Source organism: Dreissena polymorpha, chromosome 5 (assembly GCF_020536995.1).
Source record: "Dreissena polymorpha isolate Duluth1 chromosome 5, UMN_Dpol_1.0, whole genome shotgun sequence".
Classification (NCBI taxonomy): domain Eukaryota; kingdom Metazoa; phylum Mollusca; class Bivalvia; order Myida; family Dreissenidae; genus Dreissena; species Dreissena polymorpha.
The window spans coordinates 36,136,998-36,158,250 of NC_068359.1; the positions used below are offsets into that span (position 1 = coordinate 36,136,998).

General features: G+C 35.4%; 3 protein-coding genes across 3 annotated transcripts in view; 1 reads left to right on the forward strand and 2 right to left on the reverse strand.

Annotated features, from left to right (window-relative positions):
• Positions 1-3,441, reverse strand: part of LOC127881683 (uncharacterized) — a 7,987-nt gene extending 4,546 nt beyond the window's left edge. The window contains exons 1-2 of the mRNA XM_052429787.1: positions 3,082-3,441; positions 1,587-2,018 (exon numbers count right to left, since the gene is read on the reverse strand). Of these exons, the coding sequence (XP_052285747.1) occupies positions 1,587-2,018; positions 3,082-3,116 (467 nt within the window). The 5' untranslated portion in view covers positions 3,117-3,441. The remainder of the gene's footprint in view (positions 1-1,586; positions 2,019-3,081) is intronic.
• A 4,103-nt stretch (positions 3,442-7,544) lies between these two features.
• Positions 7,545-8,720, reverse strand: LOC127831148 (uncharacterized protein K02A2.6-like). Its single transcript, XM_052356140.1, has one exon. It carries the CDS (start codon positions 8,718-8,720, stop codon positions 7,545-7,547), a length of 1,176 nt encoding a protein of 391 aa, XP_052212100.1.
• Positions 8,721-15,645: 6,925 nt separating this feature from the next.
• LOC127831149 (trace amine-associated receptor 4-like) lies at positions 15,646-20,525 on the forward strand. The gene is made up of 2 exons (XM_052356141.1): positions 15,646-15,992; positions 19,742-20,525. Exons 1-2 carry the CDS (start codon positions 15,646-15,648, stop codon positions 20,523-20,525), a joined length of 1,131 nt encoding a protein of 376 aa, XP_052212101.1.
• Positions 20,526-21,253: the final 728 nt, after the last annotated feature.

Consider the following 21,253-nt stretch of genomic DNA (forward strand, 5'->3'; position numbering starts at 1 on the left):
ATAACATTTTGAAAGTTTAAATTTAATCACTAGAGAAACATAAAAGCATTTTGAGAAGACATCTGTGCTCATAGCTATAAGTTTCATATATATAACTCTAGAATATGTGGATCACCGCATGATAAAATTGTGCTTTCCACATCAACACTTCATGGTGATGACTTTTGTCAAGTTTCAAGTTAATGAGATAAGAAATTAGGATATGTATTGCTTCACAAAACCCATTTTAAATGGCAGAAAGATAAGGTTCTTGTGCGGCTAAGTTCAAGGTCACATAAATAATGAAGAATTTGATTAATATATTTAAACCTTAGGTCTTTGCACTTCTTTTTGATTACCTATTTGAAGTTCCAAGTGAATTACAATGAAAAATGTAGAAGTAAAGTCAAAACTGACCTAACGGTCACTTGAGAATAACAGTCAACTGCAGACAACGGTTAGTTTGGATTCCCCCCCGACGAAAATCACTATTTATAGTATACTTGAGAATAACGGTCAATTGTCCATAACGACCAACGGCCACCAAATTCCACAACGAAAGTCATGTTTGAACTGAAAACAATGGTAATGCGTCATTCGTTTCCAGTCGTGAAAAGTAAAAACACAGCACATATTTTTCCGTCTATTTTTCAGGTTAAGCATCCATCTGATAGCAGTAATTGCCTTTGATATGATAAAAGCGGCCCGCTGCGAGTAAACAAATAATAGGGTGTTGAGAAGGTTTGTTTTCCAGGGATTATTATGGGGTTATCTTCAAAATAAAATATGTCAGAATTTGTCTCACCATTATTATTGCATTTGCATTTTGATGGCATGAAAGTTTCAAACAGGTGAAATTAACAATAACAATGTGTATAAGTAGCAATTATCGGCTGCATGCATAACGCATGAGCGCGTGACAAATTCTATTTGTCTTTAAAAACAACATTTAGCCGGCGAGTGTTTTTATAAGAAGGTGATAAAAGGATTAGTGATCGTCTATAAAGGCAAAACATACACTGAATTGCAACATTTATAACAAACTTTAGGCATTTATGAATATTCAAACTTGCAGGCCTGTTCCTTATTATATTAAGCTGTGCATGTGGGTTGTTATCATCGTATATTAATTTATACACAAGTAAAGTCCCTTTTTTCTACTTTCACATTTTATATTATGCAATATGTAATGACATGCTTCGTCAAGGGTATTTAATGTAACTAGTGTAAGAAATTTTAGACACGGAAATGAATAAAAAAAAAAGTTATGAGCACAAATATTTAAGGTCAGTTTTTTAATCATAGATATTCCATGATTTTAAAATAAGAGCAACTATTTAAAGCACAAAAAATGAGTCGCGCTCTGAGAAAAAGGGGTTAAATACATGTGCATACAGTGTTGTCCCAGATTAGCCAGATTTTGCAGGGACATCACTTTCTGCTTTTATGATATTTTTCGCCTCAAGAAAGTTTATTCTTAGAAAAAGTCCTGTTAATGTGGAAAATGTAGTCCCTAATTAGCCAAACTGCACATGCTTATCTGGGACAACACTTAAGGCACATGCATTAAACCCCTTTTCACAGAGCGAGGCTCAAATAAGCCTCACATTTTGTTGTCTTCTGCCTCTCTTTCTTGTCTCTCGTCTGTTGTCGCCATGTACCTCCACTTCGATAATGTTACAGTTCCTTTGACCTCGATATCTTGAAAGAACTTCTCACAACTTTCTTCGCCATTTAGTATGGGCATGCAAATTCTGTTCTCATTTCTGAGTTCGCCTTTGGCGTTATTGCTAAGTCCTAGCAGACCGGCCCAGATGGATGGCTTGTTGTGCTTGTAAAAAGTGCTGAAGGAAATGTTGATCTTGACGTCTAACTGACCATGGAACTCTCTGGCGAAGTTTATCAGCTGACCTGCGCACTTCCCACAGGGGGAATAACTCAGATACACGTGGAGAAAAAAGTAACCCACAGGCTGTCTGTTCCTTTCTGTGTGCAGATTTTTCTTGAATTCGTCGTGTTGATTTTGGAAGTTTTCATATCTGAGTAAGAACATTTATGTTTCAGTATTAAAGAAAGAGGAGGGATGTATAAAAAAATTTCACTCTCATAAAAGCAACCAGTTTGCACAGATCAGTTTTTATGTTTGTATGTTCTTTAAAGGGAGGTTTTCAAAAATAGAAAAAAAAGGTAATTTTGTTAATTAAATATTACTTATTTAAAGATGACAGACAGTCTTGGAAAATAACAAACAAAACGCAAATTCTTAAGATTGTAAATTTCGTGTAAAATATTGTTTGCAAATTAGCAGAACACTCTTAATGTACTTGAAAATCAACAGAAAAAAATTATTGAAATAAACAATAAATCATCTATCAATCAACACAGTCATGTGCTTGACAAATATAAATCATTTATAAGTCTTGCTTTGGTAACCATTTTATTAAATATTTTATATCAATTGGGGGAATGGTATTTGAATGACTGTTTGTTTATGAACCGTAAAAAATAATGTTTTTAGTTAAAATGTAGACAATGAGTCATTTTAAAACAATGCGTCTGTTGAATATAACTGACATTTTGGACAATTCTTAGCCTTCGGAGAAGCAAACAAACCGTTTTATGAATAATAAATAGTTTGCAGATTTCCTTATTTATGTTAAGTATTATAATGACATTTAAAAAACATTGCAAAACTGAAAAAAGTCATGATATATTTTTTTCTAACAATTCATAATTAAAAAAGAGCAGTTACGTTTACACTATGAACATTCAAAATGGTGTATATATCCTCAGGTTTATAATGCATTTTGCATAGAATTAGGTTAGATGTCCAAGTATATGATTTAGAATTCAAAAAGCAGTTACCGGGAAGTTACAGAGTCCACTTTATGTACTTGCATGATTTCTTGCACTTAATTTAATAATTAATATCTAAAATTGTACAAAAAAAAATTAATAAAAAATGCAGTGACATATCAGGCACTGAAACTGTTAAGTGTCAAAATTCAAGTGTTCTCCCAATCAGAGTAGTTCATTTTTTGTTAAGATCTTCATTTTTTAACTCATTAATCATTCATGTCTGATGAAAAACTATGCACTGACCTGTATGAATGATAGGTTTTCAATTTCTCCCTCATTGAATTCAAGAGATATGTCTCCGCATGGCAATCATTCTCATTCCTGATAACTGACCATGGTATCTGGCCTTTGTTGAAATGTCCGTCTATGTTCTATGTCCCTCTCACATTTGTACACAACCAGCGTTTGTCTAGGCCAAGAATCATATTTGTTGACTTTTACAAAATATCTGTTGTAATCCTCTATACCACAGGAGTTTGAAATTCTATCCATAAAGCTAATCTAATGGCCAAATAAAAAAAATAGTCTTAATACTATATAGGGGTATTTTTTTATTTAGCCATAAGTTTAATTTTATTGATAGAATTTCAAACTCCTGTGATGTGACAGACTTTCTTGAAATGCGAATCTCCCGAGATTTCACGGTCATATGACGTTATTTCTATTTTTAGTAACATACCATGTGCTCAAGTGTTTTCAAATTCAGAATTACATTTCCCGGTACTTAAGATTATTCTGGCTTGTTTTGTAAACAAATGGTAGTGTAAATACAAACTCAAAGTTAATATTATTTAAAACTACCTGATTCACACTGAAATCAGTCTTATAATCCACCAGACGTAAGTTGTTAATCACAAATAATAGATTTCAGAAAACGAAAGTAATGTTTACAATTTCAGCAAAAAATGTCAAGGTCGATCTGAAAGTATCCAAATAAAAACTCGTCACGTGACAAAGCGACAATGGCGTCAAAATTGTATTGTGAATTTCAGACTGATGATAGTTATTTTCATCTATTGTAAGATGCATTTGAAACATTTGAACCTTAAAATATTCCCCGATGCAGTAATTAATATTCATTCACCAATATATGTAGAAATGTATCCAAGAAAATGAGCTTTCTTTGATTTATAGCGTGACATAAATATGTTACGACTCTGCTTGACTTTCGATACGGGGTTGGCTTCAGCGTACAGGTATAAACTGTACGCTGAAGTTTCTTTAGCTATGGCTTACGCAGTTCTCTTACTGTCATGTGATAGATGACATGTACTCGCCACTTTGTCTCAAGTGTGGGCCACACTGTGGCGACAAGTCGGGACATACTGTATGCAAACAAGTGAGACATTTATTGAATGTCTTATCAGATTGATAAGAGAGCTGGTGATATTGTACTCCTATAAATATGAGGTCGATCACGTCTAATTATTTGGACTAGTGATATTGATGTACAAATTGTAGGTGTTGACAGTTTAGGTAAATATATACAGTTGAATTGCAAGGACTTTTCACAGTTGGCAAAATGAGAATTTAAATGTGCAAAAAGATTGTCATAGATTGCACTTTATTCAAAAAAGCTCAATAACACTCCCGACTAAGAAAACTAATTATATATGTTTGTTTATTGATAAAGAATAATCAAAAATAATAACAACAAGCAAAATCATTGAATTGATATCCCCCGCCAATATGCTTCTGGACACAAAAGTTTTATATTTGACACTCAGGCAAAAAAGCATTATTTTAGATACAAAGGGCCATAACTCCGTTATTAACAGATGGCGTACAATGCCATTTGGCATGCATCATCCTCTTATCCATTTATATACCCATACCAAGTTTCAATGAAATCCAACAAAGCACTTCCAAGATATGGCTCCGGACACAAAAGTGCCGGACGGACGTAAAGACGGACGGACAACGCCAAAACAATATCCCTCCGCCTGTGGCGGGGGATCAAACAATTGACATGTGCAATCACTTAAACAACAATCATCAAACTAGTGACATGTGCAATCACAATAACTTAAACAACAATCATCAAACTAGTGATATGTGCAATCACTTCAACAACAATCATCAAACTAGTGACATGTGCAATCACTTAAACAACAATCATCAAACTAGTGACATGTGCAATCACTTAAACAACAATCATCAAACTAGTGACATGTGCAATCACTTAAACAACAATCATCAAACTAGTGACATGGACATATCATATAAACAACAATTATCAAACTTAAGGCGTGTGCATATAACTTAAACAGTAATCATCAAATTAGATGTTTACAATACTCCTTCATTTTGCCTAACAATATGAATGCTTGAAGGAAAGTGAATTTGTAGAGTAAGGAACCATATGACTGATTATTTATCAATAGCAAGTAAAGGACCTTGATATGTGAAATTGCAAAGTGATTCAAAGTGAATTTTTCTTACTGAATTAAGAAATAATTTTATAATTATTTATTTGTACATATTAACTTCAAAGTCAAAATAAGCTGACCTGTGTCAAGTTTCAACATATTTGTTACATGCAAACCTAACCCAGAGCCATACTAAGGCAGGATTATTACAAACTAAACATGTGCAATGAAAACCTCAGTCTATTTGGTGAAAAGATTAGGTAAAACTATTTGAAGACTTAATAGAATATGGAAATAATAATTGCTTTACCATAAATGAAAGAAATCCACAAATGAAAATTATGTTCCACTATCAACAGCTTGTTTACAATTCCTTTATATTTCCTGACACGTAATGTACAAAATGTAAATTATTACTTCTCAGACGACATTTGCAACAAAGATACATGAAAAATGTTCAAGAATATTCATAATATGTTATAATTTGTATTAGTATTTATAGAATAATGTGTGCAGTCAAAAATTGGATATTATGTTTGATAGATAAACAACAATACTACACAGTTTAATTATGGTATGTTCACAAACAAATATTGTTTTGGCATTTTCACAAACAGCACAACAATGATTGTGAAATAATTTTTAACAAATGTGGTTCATAACAACTATGGTAAAAATGCATACACATGTTGTTTGTGCCAATAACTTAGTAGCCCAAACAGCATGTGTAAGCCTTTTTGGCAAACGAAGAATATTTTTGAACTCTGATGGTCTTGACATGCTTTGACAAGCAATTGAAGTGCACCCAAAACTTTGGGCAGTTATCACAACCAATGTCAAAATATATCATCAAGGCATATGCATTTTAGTAATTTATGCGTACACACCATAATAACAAGACATTGTATATGTCATATTAATCACACAAAAAAGAAATAGCTACTAAAAAAACTTTTGTCTCTCCTCGGAAAATATCAGATTGATGCTAGACAATTTACTTGTAGAAAACAGTGTGTTAATTAATTACATAATAGATGTACCATAGAATGTTAATCAATTAAATAATGAATGTAACATAGAATTAAAGAGTGTTGGCTTAAATAACATCTTGTAATGAAGGATTTGAAAATGGTTGCCTTACCCATTCTTCAGACACATCGCTTTTCCACAAAGACGGTATATGTCTTTAATTGGATCTGAAAAAACATTTTTGCAATAATAGTGGTGTACAATTGCATACTCTTGTAATGGATTAGTAAAATACGTTTAATATAAGCAAATTCGTTTAATTGATATCCCCCGCTAATATGCTTCTGGACACAAAGTGTTATATTTAACACTAAAAAAGCATTTTTTCAAGATACAAAGGGCCATGACTCTGTTATTATCAGATGGTGTACAATGCCATTTGGCGTGCATCATCCTTTTATCCATATATATACTCATACCAAGTTTCAAAGAAATCCGCTAAAGCACTTCCAAGATATGGCTCCGGACGGACGGACGGAAAGACGGACGGAAGGACGGACGGACAACGCCAAAACAATATCCCTCCGCCTATGGCAGGGGATAATTATGCAGCGTTAAGCTATATAGCAAAAACCTAATAGCCAAAGTTTAAATGCTATATGTGGTATGGTAACATAGATTGAACAAGATACAAAATGCTGATTTTATTTTTTGCTCATCTGAGATTAGTGTGATCTTTTGTGATCGATTTTTGTCCATCATGCGTTGTGCGGCATCAACATTTGCCATGTTAACATTCTAGAGGCTAGTTCTATTGTCCGACCTTCATGAAATTTGGTCAGAAGATTTGTGCCAATGATATATTGGACGAGATCGAAATTGGTTCCGGTTGGTTGAAAAACATGGCCACAGGGGACAGGGCATTTTTCCTTAATTGTATAACTTTGATGAAGGAATAAGCAAAACAAGAAGATTGAATCGTTTGAGATTACTTTTAATTAATAGTTGTATTGCGTGGTTGACATTGATCGAGGTAACGTCTAAAACAATAACGAATGACCACGTCCGGTTGTAAACAATGAGGTTCCATTACACTATAAAGTTATTACATTATTCCCCTTTTTAAAATTGTCAAATGTGTGGCACATAGTTTTTCATAATACTGACTTTCTATAATACTGATGAAAATGACTAGATTATAAAAATGTGTGTAGTATAATGTTATTAAACAGACATAACAAAAAGATTAAAATTTAATTTACAACAAATGACTATGAAGGTGCACAGAACCAATGTTCTGTTGTGTCTCACAGGCATTATTATGGCCTTTAACACAGTGAGTACACAATTTGCAGTTTAGCACTTAAATTACAAATCAAGTTTCTTGGGTGGTCTTCGAACACGTTGTGGATAGCGCCTTTCCTGCGGATGTTTAAATGTTCGAGGCGAAGTTGGAACCACCGGTTGGTTTGGTGACTTCTGAGCCGGTGAAGTTGCTTCCACAATCGGATTGGTTTCGGTGGGAACTTCCAATGGTGTAGCAGACTCCACTGCTGGACAGGTGTTCCTTGGAACTGGTGTGTTGGATGTTACTTGGTTTCCAAGTACTGGACCAACATCAGACTCAAAGAACGGTCTGTAAGAATCTGATGACATTTCCATTGATAAATGACGCGGACTCAAATGGTCTGCATGGCAATATCGAATCTTGGAACTTAATTTCACCAGATATGTCACTTTTCCCAGCACGTTATGGATAACGCCCGGAATCCAATGCCACTTTCCGACAGTTGTGTTGGTTTTAACAGCAACCAAATCTTCATTGACGAATTCTCGCATCTTAACTGGATGATCATGTTGGTCTTTCATCCCCGTTTGCTTCTTCTTCACGACTCCGTCTTTGTCTGGTTTTGTCAGACTCAATTGTGATCTCAGCTGTCTGCCTTGGAACAACACGCATGATTCAACACCCGTTGTTGTATGAGGTGTGATTCTGTAATTCAGCAAGAAGTCTGCAAGCAGATGGTTGACACTGACTGAATGCACACGTTTATCATTGTTTTTCAACCTTGCTCTTAATGCATGTTTGACAATTTGAACTGTCCTCTCTGCTTGCCCATTAGATGACGGATGGTAAGGAGGGATGAACTTGTGATAAATACCATTCAATGAACAGAACTCCCGGAATTCGGCAGCTTTGAACTGAGGACCATTGTCGGAGACAATATCAACTTCGGGAAGACCTGTGCTTGCAAAAACAAATCTCAGCTTTTCAATAGTGCTTTGAGTGGTTGTACTTTTCATTGGAACCTCTTTCAGCCATTTACTGTAGCTGTCGATGATGATCAAGAATGATTGATTCTTGTAGTCCGCAAAGTCCATGTGGACACGCTCCATGGGTCGACTTGTACGTACCCAAGGATGCAGTGGTGTTTCTGGTGGAAGGTTTCTCAAAGACTGACAAGTGTCACATTTCTTGACCATGTCTTCCACTTCAGCATCTAGGACAGGCCACCACACATAACCACGGGCCAGTGATTTCATTCGATTAACCCCCAAATGTTGACCATGTAACTCCCCCAGTATTGCTTCTCTTAGTTTCTCCGGTATAATTGCTCTAAGACCCCCACAGCAAAACGCAACTGTCGACTGACAACTCGTAACGTCTGCTGAAGTATGGCTTCATGTAGTCATCATCAATGTTATTTTGTCAACCAGTCTTTACATAATTTAATACCTTACTCAATAAAGGTGATTTCCTGGTAATTTCAGCAATTTTTCTACTTTCAACTGGAAGCTCTTCGATGAAAGACACACAATGATCAGTGTTTTCGTCTGTTTCATTGTCTTTAACTGGTAGTCTCGAAAGCCCGCCACAGTTTCCATGTTGTACAGATTTTCGGTACTGGATGTCGTCCGTATAACCGGACAGCAAGATGGACCATCTTTGGAGTCTTGCTGCCGCGAGAGTTGGAACTGCTTTCTTGGGTCCAAAGATTGTGGTTAGCGCTGAATGGTCAATAAGCAAAGTAAACTCCCTACCATACAACGCACTGTGTAACTATGCATATCTAGGATTAAATCAGAAAAAGTCTGATGACAGTTGAATTTATGTTTAACAACGAAATAAATCTTTCTGAGTGGCGTAACTAACTAATTGTGAATGAAATGTCATAGCAATTTTAAGTGACATGAATAAATGGTGTTTTTCTGAATTTGATTAACTTTGTTTGAAATTAAATTCTTTTATAAGTGATGTATAACATGGCTATCAAGATGTAGATTTTGAAAACAAATCTAACTAAGCTCATGTCAATGTCCCACTGTCAAAGTCATAAGTCAGAGGCTATTGTTATAATAATCATTCAATTAGAGCCACGCTCTTGGAAAACAGATGCATGTGCTAACAGTGTTGTCCCAGATTAGCCTGTGCAGTATTCATTATTTAGATACAATACTAACTTTGGTGATGATGGATGAAAACTTGTTTATAATCAAGTTGATGAATTTCAGATAACAACCACAGGGCTATTTGAGCGGATAACGGCAAACGATCCCAAATGTTAACGATATAAGTGCCAAAATAACTCGGGTGATTTGCGCTATTTTAAGACTGACCACAGTTATATAATCCCACAGTTTTATGAAGATTGGTTAAAATCCGAATTTGTATCAGGAAAATTTGACAAATGGACACGAAACTGTACAATCTGACAAACACGCCGACATAAGCAAACCAATGTGTCAGTAACATTTCACTAGCATGAACAAATATGTAACAAATTGGCCAGACACCAATTATACAATTTATCTAGGAATACATGTAATATGTACTGGAACGACAGAGACAAGAGGGTCTCAAAAGCCCAAAGTCGCTCACCTGAGATACAAAGGAACTGATCAGTTATGTGCAGCCCAAGATGTCATTAGAACAAATGTTCTTACCAAGTTTCACGAATAGTGAACACTAAATGTAACTTTTAGAGTTCTAACAAGGTTTTATTATAGCCATGTCCTCGCCCCCTGGCGGCCACGTTTTTCAACAGACCGCAACCATTTGTGTTCACATTCAAGATATCATTAAAACAAATATTCTGACCAAGTTTCATGAAGATCAGACAATAAATGTGACTAAGAGTGTTAATAAGTCTTTACTTTAGCCATATAAGGACAAATGCCCCACCCCCTGGTAACCATGTTTTCAACCGAACGGAACCATTTTTGAACTTGTCCAAGATATCATTGGGACAAATCTTTTGACCAAATTTTATGAAGATCACACAAATGTGGACTCTAAAGTGTTAACAATGTTTTACTACAGCTATACGGAAAAATGCCCCGCCCCAGGCGGCAATATTTTTAAGCACTTATCCAAGATATCATTGGGACAAATCTTCTGATCAAGTTTCATGATGATCGGACAATAAATATGGCCTCTGGAGTGTTAACAAGGTTTTACTATAGCCATATGAGAAAAATGACCTGCCCCCTCGAGGCCATGTTTTTCAAGAAACTGGAACAATTGTTGATCTCATTTAAGATATCATACAAACAAATCTTCTGACCAAGTTTCATGATCATCTGACAATAAATGTGGCCTCTAGAGTGTTAACAAGTTTTTACTCAAGCCATATCAGGAAAATGCCCCGCCTTCTGGTGGCCATGTTAACCAAGCAGAATAATTTTCAAACTCGTCCAAGATATCATTTGTACAAATATTTTGACCAAATTTTATGAAGATCGGACAAAAAATGTGGCCAATAGGTTGTGAACAAAGTTTTACTATCGCCATATATAGCCAATAAGGAAAAATTCCCTGCCTTTTGGCGGCAATGTTTTTCAAGCAACCGGAACCATTTTCGAACTCGTCCAATATATTATAGGCACAAATCTTCTGACCAGGTTTTATGATGATCGGACAATGCATGTAGCCTCTAGAGTGTATACAGGGTTTTACTATAGCCATAAAAGGAAAAATGCCCCGCCTCCTGGCGGCACTGTTTTTCAACCAACAAGAACCATTTGTAACTCCTCCAAGATATCATTGGCACAAATCTTCTGACCAAATTGCTTGAAGATCGGATAAACAATGTAGTCTCTAGACTGTTAACAAGGCAAATGTTGACGCTGTACAACGCACGATGGACAAAAGGCGATCACAAAAGCGTACCATTGTACTCAGGTGAGCTTTAAAGTATTGCTTGTATGAGATAAATTATGTTGCTTTATTTATCACGTTTTCAATGAAGCTGAAAGTCCTGGTTATTAGCTCGATATAGCAGTCAATGTCTGTGTCACCTAAAAATAAATAAAAATATATTCCTAACAGTAAGTTTAGATAGAGTGTATGTTTGTGTGCAGGAAGCTTTCACATAGAACTTCAGGTAGCATTAACAAAAATTTAAGTTTCTCATTTTCAAAGAATGACTTTGATCGTCAACATCGTCAGGTCAAGGAAAGACAGAGAACTTTGACCCACTTTGTCATGTGACATCAGACGCCAACGCCAAGTTTGGTTTTCCTTGCCAGCTCACTGGGAACAACAGTTATTATTACGTGAGCGTGCTTTGATTTTTATGCCACCACAGCCTATTGAAGTCACCGTTGGTAGGTTGGTTTGTCCATCTGTCTGTTTGCAGTTTGGTCGGTCTGTCAGTCTGTTGGATGGTTGGTTTATCGACATCGAATATAGTTAAATTGTGCAACACTTCTTCTAGATTTCTCTTGTGATGAAAATGATTAAATATGGTCTCAACATGAAGTATAGATATACAGGAACATTTTTTGCTTGCCAAGTGATCTACACATTTCCCAAGTAATTTGCTCTTGATAATAGCTCTTAAAGTGGTGCGGGGTAATTGCAAGTGGTACGCCAGTAAAATAACCCAACAAAAAAGTAAGCACATAATGCCTTAGTGAATACACCATGCAATTAAGAAAGATAATGCGTGTTTTCCCGGCTGTTTTTATAGAAATAATTTACGACAAAGTGTTGGTTATTGCAGAAATAACCATTGATTGGAGTTCCGATGAATATAGGCACGAGAGAGATTGCCCGAGTGGTTTGATGACAAGAATCGGAACGACAACCCCTTGAATAATATCCAAATAAACAAAACTTTGTCGAGCAGTATTTCGATTCTACCGAGACTATTTAAAATTCGTCTCTAAAATGTTACAACTGTTTTAATAATATATTATAAAATACATATACATACGCATGCATTTCCGTAACGTCAACACACTAAAACAAATGAAATTGACGCCATCTTCATGGATAAAATCTGAGTGAATAAAATTAAATTGACTCCATGGATATTGTTAACCACGATAAAGCTAGTGTGGTAAAAAATGCAAAGTTAGTGCCAAGTTTATTGAAACATTCGTTTTGACTTGAAACTAAGGGCTGCATAAATCTTGTTTTTTTCATGGGCTTAACAATGTAGTAACTATTTGTCAGAATCTTACCAGATCACGCGTTTAAGCATGTGCATTTTACTGAGCAATGTCTAAGAATTCCCTAAACTATGTTCAACAATAGCAAGCACTGCCAATGGTTAATTGCAGAACAACCCACGTCTTTTTTCTGCCTTTGTAAACAAAGTCGCCGATCGTGGTAGTATATAACTTAAACACAGTTTTTCTATCGTCTGAATATAGAATACTATAAGCCGGCTATATGTTATAATCTCAAAATTAATGTCTTATTTGTATTTGCTTATTGGTAATTTAACAACGAAATACTTCAAAAACGTAATATCTCATTAATTGAATTTACTGGATTTTTTTTTCATTTTACATAAAACTAAAAATATTTACAAATACTGGTGCAAATGCCTTGTAACATGCAATGATACTGGGCCGATCGAACGTGTCATATACCTGTCCGAAATTCAGTATTCCGGATAATCGCATGTGATCATTAAATAAACAATCGGCGTCACGCGTCATTGTGGGTACTTTGTTAAATGAATTTCCATTATTTGCGCCATTTGTAGCGTTGTCTAATACAAAAAATACGTCATTGTTTGTGATGTAATAATAGTTATAATCACATGCTATACCCTGTTTCCCAGGTAATACAACCATTACATATTTTTTTATATTACATATGTGTAATACAACATTTTTAAGCGTTTTCATTGGCTTAGTTTTCGTTTAATGACCAATCGCATTTTGTTATTTTGCTGAAATGACGTTGCAACGTCAAATGACGTCACGAAATGTAAACAACATTCGGGATTTATCATTATGTTTGCGTAAATATTTATTTAATTTGCTCATTTAAAAAAATGTTTGTCTTTACGTTTTCGGATATTTTCCGTTGAATGACTAAAATCCGTCAATGTTAACTTCGGAAGCAACCAAAACAACACCGCTGTCCGCCATTGTGTTTTTAATTGTCGTGTTATCTGCGGTAAAAAGGTTAATCTGAACTATTATTATTTTTATCATGATAGAGAAAGATCTGACATACCATTTAAAGGAACAATAAATTACGTATATAACAATTCATTACAATGAAACTTCTTAGTAAATTATTCAGACTGCTTTATAGTTTCTCGATTTATGTTTAATGGATTACCTCTTAGCAAACATTGGCTACCATTAAAGCCTGAGTTTGATATTAACCCATTTATGCTTAGTGGACTCTCCCATCCTTCTAAATTGGATCAATTTATTTCCAAAATTAGAGATGTCTAATATATATACTTTTTTAATTTAGAAGATTGCTTACAGAAATTCCTTTAAGCAAACAGGGCAGACCCTGATGAGACGCTGCATCATGCGGCGTCTCATCTGGGTCTTCGCTGTTTGCCAAGGTCTTTTTTCTAGACGCTAGGCATAAATGGGTTAATGTTTGTATTTTTAGATACCTTTTTTCCTATTGTGTGTGCATTATAATTAATCTTAATACTTGCTTAGGGTAAATCTAACATGAAATGTACCTATTTACAAAGGTAAATTTATATTAGTAATTAATCATATGAAATGGCTGAAGTTACGTTGAAGTCTTATTATTATTAAACACATTTATGTGTTCTCCTAAACTGCATATATCAAACCATGATAAACGCCATTTGTAGATTTTTGTTTTAAATTTAAGATGTGTTAAGTAAACGATGATTAGCTAAGTTTTATGTAGGTTTGTAGATCTGTTACGGACCTCACTTATTCACTGCTTCCCTTTGCTTTTGTGATGCGTATAAATGTCAGAAAAATGTTTAAGTGCCTACTAAACCCAGGTGCTTGAGTAATGTTACAGCTGAAATGTAAACGTGTTAATATTTATATGTATAATAGGTTTTGCAAAATCACGTGTGTACGGATTGGCATACCAGAATGACATTTATTTAAACTAATTGTTTACCTCGACAGGTTTTCACTTATTCTACTCCGTCTAATAAGCAGTCAGTTGAGTGCAAAACAAACTGAACTTATTTCTACAACAGAGTCGGTATGGCAAACCATTACTATTGACACCCTTCCATGAAATCGATTGCATTTTCCTTTCAAATGCGGTTTTACCAGTTTCTTTATTGTTTTTAATTATTAAAACAGTTGAACCAAATACTAGCAGATTGTTTCAAGGATTTGTGTTCGTGGTATTGTGTCTGTTCTTTCATTGTTACTTACATACATACACTAAAACTTTTGTAATTGCCAAAATAATCTGTCAAAAGCGATGATGCTCCTTAAGATAACGTTATCTAAAAAATAAAATACAATCATGACAGAAACACATACATTTGATCTCATCTTTGCATGTGGTGCCATCTAGTTTATAGGTGACCAGATTTGTCCACAGCTGTCCCCACGTCTTGCGCATGACCTAGGCATCTGCATCCTCGGCTCGGCGCAAGGTGTTTCTAGGCAGCCCTGGGGATCCACGTAAATGATTACCTTGTCGTATTGGCTGCAGACTCGCACCGTAACACATTAATATTATTTCAACAAAACACACTGGTCAATATCGGTTTTTTACTACTGTGAAATACTGATGCCATTGGTTATTTAGCAGTAATACACGCCTATGGTATTATTAGTTAAACACGGACGTGTGTTAATTTCTTTGTAAATGGCAAATAGTATGTGCGATGTTAACTTATTTTCAATTCTAATTTGGAGTCAAGATGAACCAGGTTCTTTAACGGCATTCGACATCGTGAAATGTTGAGTGTAAATCGTGTTTTATCTGAACTAACAGTTTAACAAAATCAATGTTTAATCCGATTTACATTAATAGCAACACAATAAGAAGGTAAAATAGTACATGTTTACAATAAGTAAAATACTTCAAAACTGAGATTGTATACTAAACAATTATGATGGTGTAAACAGGATATATAATTATAAATTTGTATGTATAAAATATGAAACACAAGGACCATAACTGGTGAACTGTCAAGTAGATGCAAATATATCTTGAATATAAAATATAATATTGTAACAGTATCCGCTAAGCGCCATGGAGACTGATGCAGAGATTCTTGCGAGACTTAACCACGAGGAGGCGAAGCAGTACGTGGGTGGGGTAGTATTCGTGGCGCTGCTCATGACGGCGGGGATATTCGGCAACCTGCACGTGCTCTATGTGTACGTGTTCCGCATGAAGTCCTCCAATCATCGAGTGTTCATCCTTACCTTAGCGACACTCGACTTCATTACGTGCGTGGTGGGAATGCCGTTCATCATCGTGGACCTCCGCAATCCGCTCACATTCAGCCTGCTGGCCGCATGCAAGATCCTCCGCTTCGTCAACTACTTTATCTGCATGACTTCCGCCTTCCTGCTGATCGTCATCGCCGTTGATAGGTCCGCTATGGCGACTAAGGCTCGATTGGTCATTGTCGGCTCTGGTACTACTTAAAAGTACCCATGATACCCTTAAGTATACAACATAGCCCCGGGATACAGAAAATATGGCCGTGTGCCTTTAAGCGTATTGCCCGTACCTGGGTACATTGTTGAGTACCGGTATTCGAATACTTTTAAGTAATATCTGAGCCGACAACCGCCAATTAAGCGCGACTTAGAACTAGCCCATTTATTTTTTAAGCGCCGGAGTACGGTTTCTTGATCGGAACATCGGAAATATGTAATTTATTGAGTGGTAATTTTAAAGCGAGATTATACGATTTTTGTCAAATATTTATGAATTTATATTACATGTGTAAAAAACTTATTATACATATTTTTCAATATAAATTAAAATAAAAGTTAAGAAGAACATGTGTCGAAAAATACGAAATAAGCCAGATATTAAATTCTAAAATGGAAAATGTCTGTACAGTCGAATTCGCCAGCATGTATATCATGCATGTACGATGTGACTCTAACTTTTGTTTAACGGTTCATTTTAAATTCCTGCAACGATATATATTCATACGACACACGAACACTTACTCTGATCCTAATGAAAAGACGAATGTTTCGGATATTGTAGGAAAATATGTACGAAATATCTTCGTCACAATCGGCACGTGACGCTAATTTGTCTTAGCTGCATTTTATGAAATTCGTCTTCAATATATAATTTTTCTTGCCTATTTTTTGTTATTGTAACATATTTTTATCAATGAATTACAATTAAACACATATAAAAATCGTATAATCTCGCTTTAACGTTCGCATGAAATAACTATGTCGTGTGTACGTAATACTTGATGATCAATGATCTGATGCGTATTAATTAGGCAGCTATATCTAATTACTATTAATTATCATGATCGTGCCAATAGAAAATGACATATCACCCCTTTAATACGGGTAAGTTATCGTGAGTCATACTACATTAAAGGGACCTTTTCACAGATTTTGGCATGTTTTGAAGTTTGTCATTAAATGCTTTATATTGATAAATGTAAAAATTTGATACAAAAAGCTCCTGTAAAAATCCAGAATAAAATTTAAAAAAAGAAAGAATAAACGTAACATTCAGCAGGGATCGAACCACTGACCCCTGGAGTCCTGGAGTAAAAAGTCTACCATTTAGACCACACGGCCATTCTTCCGAATAGACCGTTCCATAATCGATAAATTGACCGCCGCCATATTGTCAGTCACGTGACTGTCCGCCATTACACTGCTGCTAACTTGTGCGAGTCTGCGATTCCAAAAGCCAAAGACGTAGCGAATACCCGCTTCGCCGATGTCGGAAAAATAAATTACTTAATGAACTATTTTCAGGCGATTGTCACATTTTTTGTGGTTAAATTGATTGTTTGAAGTTGAGATTGATGGTTACAAATAAAAAATTTTAAATGCTCTTGTGTGTTTGTGTGTGTGTGTGTAAACAAGTGGTACTCATCGGCGAAAATTTGCCGGTTCAGTCGCTAATATTATTTTGATTAGACATTTTACTTATTACTTGTTACAAACATTTCACGCATGTATTGTTGTGTTGATTTTAATAGCCGCAACACTAAGCAGATTATACTTATTAAAGATTCTCGCGCAATTAATTAACGCTAATTGTTTGAAATGGGTAAAACGCTATACTCTAAAATCATAAAATATTGTATTAAGTATGGTATTTTTTTGGTACGCCTTCCATTATTTTTCTTGTTCTAACTGAAATCAGATATAAACAAATTGTTGTTTGGATTTAAATTTAATTTTGTGAGCTGGAATTATGTCTCGTATAAAAACCCGAACTTTTGGGAGAGTGATATTCAACTTGACGATCTTTTAGGAGATTAAATGGAAGATGAAGAGAAAGTGAATATATCTAGTTGAGTAGATTTTTATCTTAGGAATCATTTAACAGCTATAAAGATAAACATCTTAAAAATGTATTTGATAGGTTTTTGCAGTAACGCATAACATATGGATAACGACGCTTGTTTAGTCAATTAATCGAAACGAAACTCCGAAAAAAACCACACCTTAATAATATTTCAAAAATATATTATTAAGTGCCAAAAGAATTTATTAATACATTTATTGACATCTTAAAAAAAACGTGTCATTAGCATCAAAGTAAAGATTGTCTGTAGACTGAAAGGCCGACAATTTGACACAACAAAGAGCTCTATGCAAAAGCCGTATTATTTTTTGCAGAAAAGGTTCAAAAAATTACAATACTAATACATCTAATTATAAAAATATAATTATGAATGGCATGAGTACGTTAGTGTGATAAACACGTGAGTGATATAAAGTGTAAGGGGTGCATTGAAAATAAACGTACTACAAAGCCGTATTAAAAGCGAAGTGCATGACAGTATTTACATGTAATTTTAATTTGATGGGTTTTGTACAGAGATTGACGCTATTGAGGAATATTAACATACAACTGAAAAACACAACTTCACATTATGCAAATTGAACTGTGTACTCATGTATATTGAAAACAATGACAGGCGTATTTTATACTTTATATAAGCAATCCTCGCAGTTTCACAAAATATAACGACAACAACAGAACTCTCAAAATTATTAATTCGTTTCGCGTTGCAACGCTTTATACTTTTCGGTTTCTTAAATCGTCAAAAGATGCATACAATGGCTATTTTAGAGCTAGAGTTCAGTATTACTGTTTCCTTACAAATATCATAACTTAAACGAACATTTACGAATCTGAAACAACTTTTTCCAATTTTGTCAATTTACCCAAACGTGAAAAGGCCCCTTGAATACAGAGTTACCTTTACTGTAAGACCGATTTGACACAGGTATAGACTAGACTTTCGTCATCTAGGATAAACTTGATTGTAAAGAGAAATTTGCATGCGCATATCATAAACCATCAATTAAATACAACGCATGTAATATAAACAGCAAATAAAGCGATCAAAATAAGAACGACAACTACAAGGTACTTGTCTTTTTATCTTAGCTAATTTATAATAAAATATATTTACAAATGGGATAAAAGGGAGCTCTTTTATCACTTGTTTCAAGACATTTGGGATTAAGTCTCATTTTGTATAGCAACAACATGGTTTTTACGCATGAAAATAAAAGCGTATTTTGTTAATACGAAAGTTAATTTGTAACCCTTCAACATTTGTTCACATTGCATGTCATATAATAGAACTGGTAATGTAGGAATTGTCAGTTCTGTCTGTCTTAACAAACGAATATATTCATATGTGTCTCAAAACGTCACATACGTGTACATCGGTGAAAAAAATTAATTAGTTGGCTAAATTTGCATATTAAGGGTAAGAAATGAAGAAGTTTCTTGAGTATAATTCGTGAGGAGGTCAGTCCGTCCCGGTTCCTGATGTACGTGAAATCGAATATAATCGATTAAATACAATCATGTTCATGATTGCTGTTGCTGTTATGTAATGATGAAGTTCTTTACTGTCTGAAATGAAGCAGGAAACACAATTTAAACATATAAGTCGAAATGTATACATCGTCGTTAACTGCTTACAAGGGTCGGCCATAACAAGCAACCAACCAAACAAACGATGTTGGACGTTATTGCTTCCAAGAATAAGGGTAACCGTTACATTTCTGGTTTCACATGTCAAGTGTTTATCAAACTGTAAGTCTGCGGAAAATAATTACCCGGTGTATCAGCAGGAATCTGCGCTTCTGTTTTTTTTCAGATACCGGAAGATTTGTGTTCCTTTTGGCAAACAGATGTCCCGAATGGTTGCTAAAGTATCGTGCCTTGTGGTTATCGGTTTCACCCTACTGCTATCCTGGCCCGCCCCCGTGCTGTATGGGCAGGACATCGTGATGACGTCACACGAGAACATCACGGGCACGCGCTGTTATGAAGAGAACAAATATCGGGGAACAAAATACATGGCGTACTTTAACGAGCTTCTTATACTCGTGTTTTTCGTGGCGTTCGTCGTTCTCGTGGTTCTTTACTCGCTGAGTTGGAGGGTCATACGGAAACAAAGCTTGAAACGCGCGGAACGTGAAGGCCATAGGAAGACAGCAACGAAAATGTTGAACGTGACGTCATCAGTGGACCACCCCGCCGCTCAATCGGTAGACAGTGACGACGCAACAAATGAACAGTGCGACAAAAATGTCAAGAACGAACAACCTACTATCAGCCAGTCTGAATTGTCGCGGCGTGGAGACGCCGAAAAAACCAACCATGATCACGCCAAACGGACGACAGTGATATTCGCTTTAATCACAGCAGTCTTCGTATTGAGCTACTTCCCACAACTGTCGTTGAAGATCATCACTTTCCTGAATCCAAACTTCGTGCCCAACATGAGTTTCACTGGCCGTGTGCTCTACAACACTTTCATCTGGTGTTTCTTCATCAACAACATGGCTAATGCTTACATTTACGGTTTCCTGGACCGGCGATTCAGAGCGGAAATAAGACTCCTTTACGGACACCTAATGTTTTGTAGGCGGACATAGATGTGTATCGCTTTAGTATGTCCTAGCAGAAATGAAGGTTAAACATACAAAAGAGTATTCGTAATGGTTTCGTAAATTGCAAATGTCATATTAAATGCAAAAAGTATAACATCTGCATGGGCTAACAACACAGAATGAAAATATAATAAGAAAACTATAATACTATAAATATCCAAAATGAAACATTTGCCTTTGACGGGACTCGAACCTGATCATTTTTTGAATCAAAACAAACTGGCATATTCACCAGTTTTAAGCCGACGAGGGAATTTTAAATACATTCATAACGTTCTATGACACACGAATTTTTGAAAAAGAAGCTATTTAATTGTATATATATTTTAATTGATACATATCTCTTGCTCATGACTGGTATTTCTCTTGAATAGACACAGAATGTTGAACTCGTGCTTTTTCTGTTTGTAATGTGGGACCAAGAATTAACATCGCCAAACGGAGTACAAGTTTAACGGCTGAAATGCTTAGCCCGAAGTAATGTGGGACCAAGAATTAACATCGCAAAACGGAGTACAAGTTTAACGGCTGAAATGATTAGCCCGAAGTAATGTGGGACCAAGAATTAACATCGCAAAACGGAGTACAAGTTTAACGGCTGTAATGATTAGCCCGAAGTAATGTGGGACCAAGAATTAACATCGCAAAACGGAGTACAAGTTTAACGGCTGAAATGATTAGCCCGAAGTAATGTGGGACCAAGAATTAACATC